This window comes from Ischnura elegans, chromosome X (genome assembly GCF_921293095.1).
Source record: "Ischnura elegans chromosome X, ioIscEleg1.1, whole genome shotgun sequence".
Taxonomy (NCBI): Eukaryota; Metazoa; Arthropoda; class Insecta; order Odonata; family Coenagrionidae; genus Ischnura; species Ischnura elegans.
The window spans coordinates 102,598,932-102,608,674 of record NC_060259.1 but is presented as its reverse complement, the minus strand read 5'-3'; the positions used below and the strand labels follow the sequence as shown (position 1 = coordinate 102,608,674).

Sequence of the window (9,743 nt, the reverse complement as noted above, 5' to 3'; positions counted from 1 at the left end):
TTTAGTTCTAACGATAATAGACGCGTGGGAAACTTCAAATGCACTGTACCTTATCGGCTGTTTTGGTTTCCACTTAAAGGAATTCCTTCAGTGAAAAGTAATCAGCTAGAAGTAAATTTTTTTACATATTCTTGCTTACCTACCCAATTCTCTCTCATCTAGTGAAATTTTGTCCGCACAAAAAGTGGCGTTTTCATTGCTGAAAAAAGCGTCCAGCCATTGTTCCTTACTAAAGGAACTTTTAAATGGTAAAGATTTATGACAGACAGTTTATAACAGATCTCATGTGGATAACTCGTAAAAAAACGCTCCCTAAGAGCACAAGAAATGTTATTCAGGCAAAGGGACTCAAAGGAGGAAAAATTTAAGTGGAGAAAGTTACCTTCCTACGGTGTTTTATCACAAAAAGTGAGCAACCTTTTCCCTAAAAACCTTTACAAGATTGCTTTTTATAACAACAATAACCTGAAAAGATTATTTAATAACACTAAGGAAAGGAGTGACCCATTGGACAATAGTGGCATTTATTTATTGGAATGCAATGAATGCACTGCAGCGTACATCGGACAAACGGGCCGCACTTTCCGAAAGAGAGCGGAGGAACACAAGAGGAGTTTTCGGACTTGTAACCTCTCCCAATCCCACTTTGCTAAGCACTTGTGGGAGGAGAACCACAACAGTGATTTCATGCCAAAAATTCTACACAGGGAGGAAAAAGGCAGAAGAATGAACAAGCTAGAAGAGTTGGAGATTAGAAGACTCATCAAGAAACGTCCCCTTCTTAATGATATCCTTTTTGGGAACCTTTCCCCCCTACTAATAGCCTCCCTGAATCTCACGGAAAAACCAACAACCCATAATCCTTCCCCTTCCCCCACTCCTACGGACACCCCCGTCATTACCTTAGTCACCAACAACCTTCCGTTACTCCCGACCAACGGTCTTCCACACCCCGCCCCTCTCCAACTCTCACCACCCTCCCACAACGCATAAGGATGTTTATTTCTTTGTAGCCTTTGTACCTGATGATGACGCCGCTGCGTCGAAACTAGTAGTACCACAAAAATAAATTGGTGGATTTATACATAGTTTGTTCGCTTTTATTTATTAAGAAATACGTCGCTATGAAAAGGCTAGCGGGTAGGAGAGAGAAATGGAGGGCTGCGTCAAACAAATCTCAGGATTGTTAATAAATGATGGATGATGATTAAGGCTGCAGCCGGGGTATGAGCTCGAGACCTCTCGATTAGTTGTCTACCACTCTACCCACTGGACCACCTCGCTGGAGTATCTGTGAAGGAAATAAATCAAGAGGTTTAGATAGAAATCAAAAGCAGTAAATACATCTTACGTTTCGGGCACCGTGACGAATTGTAGAAAACAGAAGAACGGTAGTAAATGCGATATCTTTCACCAAGAGGAATGGTAATCCGCAATCAATTAAGGGCCATTAAGGCAATCATTCATAATCGATGAAGCAATTAAAACATAAACTGAGGTTATATGTCTGTGGAACAACTCTGCACTCGAGAGAATAGGCCATTGCGCTTCGATGCAAAAAACAGAGTCAAGTGCGCGAGAATAACGTTTCCGACGATTAATTCTTAGAAAAATTTTGAGGACTCTGTTTCGGGATATCAATAGCGATATTCCATCGAATTATCTGTTTTATATAACAAAATACGGAAATAGCAGGTTTTACAATTTCACTCATTATGACTAAGAGGCAAAGGAGGAAGGATGAAAGCTGGTTGTTTTCGGAATCACGTATTGAATGCATGGCAAAAAAAGAGAAGAATGAGTTGGGCAGGGTAGCTCCACTCTACTCATTCAAACGTAATTTAATTTCTCAGAATAGCCTTGTTATACAATCAATTAGAAGATACTGCTGTAGTGGTGTATACTAAAACGGTTTCAGGTTGGTGTCTGGGCATGAAATAGCGAATGCCTTTCGGAAATGAAACTAACTGCACTGGTAATATTACTGTGTCGTCAATTTGTGCAAGGCATTCGATGCAGTTTTTTGCATGGTATATAAAAATGTAGATTGAAAGAGAGTAGGCCTTACAGTGAATTAAAGAAGGTAGTGCTGGAAGGAAAGGGAGGCTCCCAGCTCACTTCTTGAATACTCCATGAAAACCTACCTTAATCGGTAGAATACTAATAATAATAATATAAAAATGTTCTTTTGAATTTTGGATTGGAATGAAGAGATTCATTAAAATCTTTTTCGCTCACTCAGATTACAGTTTTTTACCAGGTTTATTTTTAGCACGTCAGTTGGGCGCAGTAGTCAGATGCAATAAGATATTAGTTCTTCTTTGAAGGAGTGACTTATTAATTAGGCCCCAATTGGCTTGAATATTAGTGCGTATCAAAATCAGAATTCATTCTTTGAGAGCAGAAAGTGAGATTTCATGTCTCGAATGAGGAGAGGCCATTTATACAATATGGAGAACTCAAAGTGTGACTGATACGGCGCTTTAAATCTTGTGTGATGTTCTGAACGGAAGAATGTATCATAGGGAGTGTGTAAGGTAGAGAATTGAGTTGATGACCGAGTTGTTTACTAATGGAAGGAAATCACTGTCGCAAACCTTGTGCAAGGATGCTAAGAAAAGGCTGGTGAATTGTCTGATATGGAGATAGCATTGTACGGTGCCAAATTGCACGATAAGTTATCTACTCATCCGTAAGTTATTCATCTCTGTTATTTTTCTCAGAAGACACACTCTGTGAAACACTTTTGATTATCCGTATTTTCCAGATGATCGATGGTTGTTTCCGTCAAAAACTCACTTGGCTCCAGTCAAATAACTAATTGCAATTTGTATGACTATTCACAATCCGTCTTTGAATAGACAGGGAATAAAAATCTTGCCTTGTAAGTTCCTACTATTGTTAACTATTAAGGAACTATTATCAACAGCCTCGTTTATTCTCCAGTGTCATTACTTGTGTAGTGACGGTAAGAGATGCACCCACACCTCGCACCTTCAGATCGAATGAAGTTTGCAATTACTAAAAATGAAAATGAAAAATACCAGCGTAACCAACGAGTGTCTTTCTTTTAACTGCTACTGAAATGCTGAAAAACTGGATATTTGATTGTTTGAATTTATCTGATTGTTTCTCCAGGTACGTTAAATATCGAACGCCAATTTCCAACGGTGAAACTGATCAGTCGTGATATAAATAGCATAATTTTTTGATCTGGGTAAGGTAGTGGAATCTTCTTTGTTGTAGCATTATGAGAGGGAAAATGGATGGAGGTATCATTGTTGAAGAAATTTGTTGTAGAAACGGGGAGTAAACTACGTCCGTGTAGTTTATAAAATGCTCTTTCCTAAAAAGGGGGAGGGCATACCAATGAATGTAGGATGTGGCAAATAGACATTGCAAGTGGCAGGCAGGAGTAGTGTTAGCGGAACAAGACGCGCAAGTGCCTTGACGATCAAACAAGCGTTTCGTTGTCTAATATTGCCTTGAATTATATCTTAATTGTATTGTACAATGAGTTGGGCATCGGTTGAGAATTTATTCAAATTGCGAAAAATATCACAAAGTTCATTATTACTGCTATGTTAATATTCCTGCGTGTAAACTCGTCGACCATTAAACTTAGGTTTCAGATATTTTGAAGTTTCCCTCTTTATAATATTTATATTTTAAAATATTTCATATTGATTGCGAATAGTGAGTCGAATTTCGTTAGTGAATTGTGTTTACCAACTTGAAGGTTTCATTTATCCCGTGTAAATGGTGTCTCTGCAGCCCTGGATGGTCGAGCGTGGTGACACTTTGTGGAACCTTATGCTCGTGGTCGTAGCAAGTAAAAGAAGTGCAAGTATTCCACAATGTCCACAGAGCCTGACGCTGGAATTCATTTTTTTGCTTTTGAATGCGGAGGGATGTGTCGCTGTCATGCGCGTGAGGCAGTTGCTACTCATTTTTGGACGATTCTTGACATTTCCAACCCACATCTCATAGCGAAACTAAATGGTTTATCCAAGTGGATGCCACAAATGAAAGGTTGGTAAATGGTGGGGGAGGAGTTACGCTTCATATCGACCCTTTTCTTACCTTTCGTCTGCTTTGATCGCGTCTAGCTATGGACTTTACTTTCTTCATTTTACCTAGATTTTCCGAAGTATCTTATTTCCGTTCACGGAAAATTTTAATAAAATATTTCATAGGAAAAATGCACAGTCCCTGTATGCTCGCGGCGGTGGAGCGAGTTTATAAGAATGAATTCCTCCCATTCGTTCAGTTCACGTGAGTAATTATGATTTTAGCGCATACATTTGTTTTGATGTTGGGTTGTTTACGATAAAATGCTGTTAAAATTATTGGCATGCGATTATCATCCCTTTACAGCTCAGGCCACATTCTTATCTGGATACCTCGCTATTCGTTCGGGATGTTGAGCTACAGGAACACATCTGGAAAGTCATCGTAGCGACTGGCGTGGGCATTTTTTGCGCGCCCTATGCAGCAATGTGTGGTTTTTGCTTCGGGAACACCAGGTAGAACTAGCATTTGCGATGAGCTCTAAAATTTTCCATCTATAGTCACGCATTGAAGATGCTTCCGAATGGAGGTTAGCTAGAGAGTGGGGCCTTAGTATCGAACTTTTCCCATTCGTGAAACTCTATTTCTTTAAACCTTGGGACTTTAAATGTTTATTTTAGCATGCTATTTGAAACTGGATTTTTGGGAGCATAATTTTTCATTCATTATACTTCCTGTAACAAATTATGGTTATCAATATATCTGCATTAATGCCATTTGAGTTCGTCCGAAACTGGTATTCCACAATCGCGATCTTCTACGTTTCATAACTAGCTCGTTGCGTTTCGTAGCTGGATCACCTTGATTAATAGTTTACTGCGCCATGATCTTCGGTTATTTGAGGTCACTTTTGGTTTTTAGAATTTTCTTCTATTATGAGGTATTAGCAGTCAGTAATGGTCTTAAAATGGTATAGGATTAAAGGGAGTTCGGGAATTGTGGCAGTGTAGCGGGAGGATCATGGCCAAAGAGTTCATTGGTTCATTGATTTCAATCCCTTTAATTTAAATAAGAATTATATCGGCGTACTTAATTTATATTTGAAAGTCCAAAATTAAGGGAACATTATCCATTTTTTATCGATGAATTTCTTCTCTATGTATTTTGGTGTTCTTTAAGTCTTCATTAAGAACATCAGAATGTTATTAATATGCCATTAGGTCCACTGATCTATCATCAGTGTCTTTATCCTATCCTCAAATTGTTCAAATCACATCATTTTATTTTCAATTACAAAAATAATATTAAAACCAGCTTCTTTCCATAAAATTTTAGTAATTGTTGAAGGCTGATGTTACCAACTAGCGTAAACGCTGGGTGAATTTATTGATTCAAATAATACAGATATGCTATATTCTCTTGAGATATTTGAAAATAACTCTCCAGGGGCGTTAGACCAGCCATTTATGCTGCGCTTTACCACTCTGATTCTAAGAAGCTCAAGGATTGTCTTTTTTGTTCATTAAAATTTTACCTTTAAAATTGGCGCTAATTTAATGATGGCTTAACAAAAATTGCTCATAATAATGCTATATCTCTTCCACGAAAGGCTAGCACAACCTTATTTCGCATGGAGCGAATACACTTTAATGAACCATTGTTTTTCTTTTTTTTCTTATTGGTTCAACGTGAATGATAGATTCCACAAAGTTACGTCAGATACCTTCGTCAGTACCTTATTTGACGTCAGTATCTTATTGGACGAAACTAAGTCAAAAGCATAAAATTCGAAATAATGCAAAGGAAATGTCTGGATTCGTGGAATTTGTGATATCACGTAAGCAAAATTTTAATTGGATTAATCTCATAAATTCGTTACTGAATACGGCCCATTTACCTGAGTCGTGCTCCAGAGCAGTTAATTTGTTTATTAATATTTTCGCAAGTATTTCTATAATACATAGTTATTCCGTTCAGTCTTTTATAATCGTGACTAGTCTGTTCAATAGAATATTGAAGGTGATTTATATCAAAGGGGCTCCCTTCTTTGGAAAGAAGAAGAAGTAGCTGGTGCTTGCGGCGGGAATGCTAATGCGTGTGTATAGCGTGGCAGTTAGGCTGAGCTCTAAAACGCTTCCTTCCTTAATCTCACGTGTTGAAGATTCTTCTAATCACTTTTTGATAAAGATGCAGTAGAGCGTCACCCAGAAGTCCCCTTTTTATTAGTACAGTGGTTCCGTGCGTTAATAACTGCTCTTTGGATTATGCAACCATTAATTCCCTTCGCCAGTCCCTCAAAAGACTCTGCTACTCTCTTTATTAAACTCTATTCATTTAAAATATCACCAATAATGATTTTTTGAAAAATTTCATTTTGTATGCCGGGTTGGACTCCCAGGTGAAGCCTTCGGGGACCCCCCACTAAAGTACACGGTGAGCGAGACGGCTCAGGGCAAGAAACTTGTCCCCCCTACCCTGACTATGAAAGTGATCCCTACCTTCACCTGTTCAAACTACCGGACGAGTTAAATCAGTGAGTGAGTAAGAGCGAAGTATATTTTTCGCCATCACTATGTAAGGGGGGGCTTGATTGACTTCGTGTTGGTCTACATTCCAGCTGACCTATTTGGGTGTCCGTGGGCATGCGATTGTCTTTCCACGGAGACGTGAGTTCCTCTCGCATCCTCGCCGTGCGTCCTCCTCTTCATTCCGCGAGGTTGGACTAATCATTGGGATGCACTCCCCTCCCCTCCGCCCTCTTATCTCGAGCCCCCTCCACCCCCGCCCCTCCCTCCCCGCCCTGCCCTCTCCTCCTCTGCCTCTCCGGCCTGCTCAGTCCGCCTCAGCGCTCTCGCCGCGACGTGACGCGTATGGATTTCTGCTCGCCTGCCGTGTCCTCGACCTCGTGTTCCTCGACGCGCCCGTGCTAATCGCCCGCGGGGATCCCTTCCTTCAGGAGTAGCAGCCGCGCACGCTGGATCCCCTTCCCACCACTCGTGCCCATCATCCAGGCGTCCAACAGCCAGGCGCTTTCGCTCCCATGAGCCTGGCCATCGGAGAGTGTGTCTAAAGTGAACTTTTCGAACATGTTCTCGTGGCGGAAGAAGAAGAACAGGGACGCCGGTGAGTACTGTCGCCCTGTGTGTTTTCTCTGCCTGGTGAGGAGAGCGATAAGGGCTATTCCTTTAGAGAGCCCGCCGATATGTTTGTGACCCGCTTTCCGACCGTCAAATGCCTCACGGGGCGGTCGCGCGCCAAGTCGATCCCATTCGCTCGAGGGAGGGTTTCTCGGCGGCCGCGGCGGCCGACCACTGTGCCCGCGGCGGACCGGAGGCTGTGTGGGGGCACGGGCGGCCGCCGGGGTGCCGCTGCCGCGCCATTTGGTCGCGGGGCGTGTCGCCGTTCCCGCCCCGGCCCGAGACACTCGTTTGGCCGCGGCGTCGCTTTCAGACTCCATAGGCAGTCCTTTCCCCCTTCGCGTCGCGTCTGAGTGCCCTACAAGATTCGGCGACGCTGGCGAGGCCTGAGACGCTGGGGTTGTTGTGGCATCACAAGCCTCTCTCTTTCCCCTCTCTAGTGGAAGTTGCGTGGATGAGGCGGAGGTGCAGTGCTCCCCCCTATGTGGGGCGGTGTTGTCTGCCGAGGGGAGGGGGGAGCGCCATTCATCGATTTGGGGGGAGGGGAGGGAGATAAGAGGCAAGGAGAGAAGTGTGCCGTGAGGGAGAATCGATAGAGGCGGGGGTGGGGGGCAGCGGTGGCGCCTTTGTCGCGTCATGTACTTTGCGCGGGTGACGGCGAGGCCGCATACTACATACACTTATATCACTTCCACTCCGCCGGTGTCATTTATACCTCGCTATTTTAAACTGAAGATAGGTATAAAATCCTCCCTATTTGCTCCAAGGAAATTACTTCCCCTTTAATCACCACCATTTTGCAGGGGCTCTGTATGCCGCTGCGTCGGATTCCCAACATGTTTCTTACATTAAGTGAAACCGAATGGATACATTGTTGGTCATTATTAGTTTATCTCAAATGTCCGCTTCCATCCTTGTGAAATCTGTCAATGAAAGCTGACGACGTTGCTGTTGGTGACTAACGAGACGTCCCACATCACGGTTACCTGTGTAAAATACTCGAGTACATAGGATATGACTTCTATTCTTACTCGCTGCGGACTTTTCTCATGCATTTCGCGGCTAGAGGATAGCTAATGCTGCATAGCTAACGTTTTTGGATGGAGCGGAGTTCATTAATGTCAGTTATATTCTTGGAAAAATTTGAAAAAGGAAGATAAAATATCTAGCTCCTAATGTATTCAATGTAAGCAAGGCTTTGAGAAAATTATGATAAGTGATAATTGTTGAATATTATGGGTACTCTTATTTTGGCAACTGGCTAGGCCATGGGCACTAATCATAAAGGGATACTCATTTTTAAATACCCTACCTTCTGGGTTAATTTCAGGGTTATATCACTAATACTACTATCTCTGGCCATGACATGTGGCATTCATTCTAGCTGCAGTAAAAAAATCGATTTTTAAGTAATTTCACATCCATCATTGCCAGCGTTCACTTGTAGTAATCATTTAAAATGATGTGAGTGATATAGATTTTTCCCATTCATCTCCCTCCTTCTGCATCCTTCAGGCTTACCATGAAAACCCACCAATCCATCACATTATTCGTTCTAATCCAAGATAATCATCTTTTTGGTGAGTTCGTTGGTTATCCAAACACATGACGTTCACTTGGTGTTGGCGTGGAGATAGAATGATGGCCGAGAGCACATGGAATATTTTCACCTCCACCGGGGGTCGAACCACGGACCTTCTGCTTTCCATAGATATAAACAGTGCAAAATTTTTACAACATTTAATTCCTGAAGAGTACCAACCTATTAAATGCATGAGAAATATCAGGCGTACTTTTAGCAAGATTGCCATAATAAAGGAGCAATGACGATGGGCAAGATGCAATGGCTTATTAACTTGATACTGGCACTAGGTGCTGAAATCATTGTACTTTTTTGAGTCTTTTAACTTAAGTAGTGGAACACAAATTTACCCTTTTTATTTGTGACATGGACGAGAACGTCTTCCGCAAAATAAAGCTTAATACGATGTCATGCGTAGTTTTAGCTTTTATTCGTCTGCTGGTCGGGTACTGGCCGCCTGGCAAACGAGGTGGTTTGGGAGCGGAGGGAATTGCTAAGACCGCAGCCGGTGAAGTGACAAAGCGTTTCATTCCGATGAAGGCTCCTTGGTCATTGGTCGTGGATGAGCCTTGACAGTGCAACGCCTTGTACGCCTCGAAGGCAGGCCGGCGGGAGAAACACGCCAAGATGGAATGGAAAAGCTCTCAGAGAACTCAAGTATTGCCGAGTTCCTTGCGATGTGGAACTGATTTGATTCACGTGAAATAAGACAGATTTGAACATTCCACTGTGATTTATTTTTTGCCACATTTCCTTTACATCGAATATTATTTTAGGAAACCATAAGTAACAACTCAGTTATACGTATACCAGGCATGCTCATTGATAAAAGAGAAATAAATTTTTGATTGATCGATGAAAAGAGAAATAAAGGTATGTACTCAACTATCTATCAGTGTAACATATACTGAATTATGATTCGACAGCTGAGTTCAATTATGATACCTAGAATCTATGATGTGAATGAAACTAATAACATGACGTTTATATCCTCCCGAGATTCGAACCTAGCT

The 9,743-nt window shown here is 41.9% G+C and overlaps 1 protein-coding gene across 2 annotated transcripts in view; it reads left to right on the top strand.

The window, feature by feature from the left end:
- Positions 1 to 6,854: 6,854 nt before the first annotated feature.
- The window catches only part of LOC124171922 (cAMP-dependent protein kinase catalytic subunit 1), a 349,628-nt gene continuing 346,739 nt past the window's right edge, over positions 6,855 to 9,743 (top strand). For both annotated transcript variants that reach the window (XM_046551347.1, XM_046551346.1), the window contains exon 1: positions 6,855 to 7,134. In XM_046551347.1, the coding sequence (XP_046407303.1) occupies positions 7,098 to 7,134 (37 nt within the window). In that variant the 5' untranslated portion in view covers positions 6,855 to 7,097. The remainder of the gene's footprint in view (positions 7,135 to 9,743) is intronic.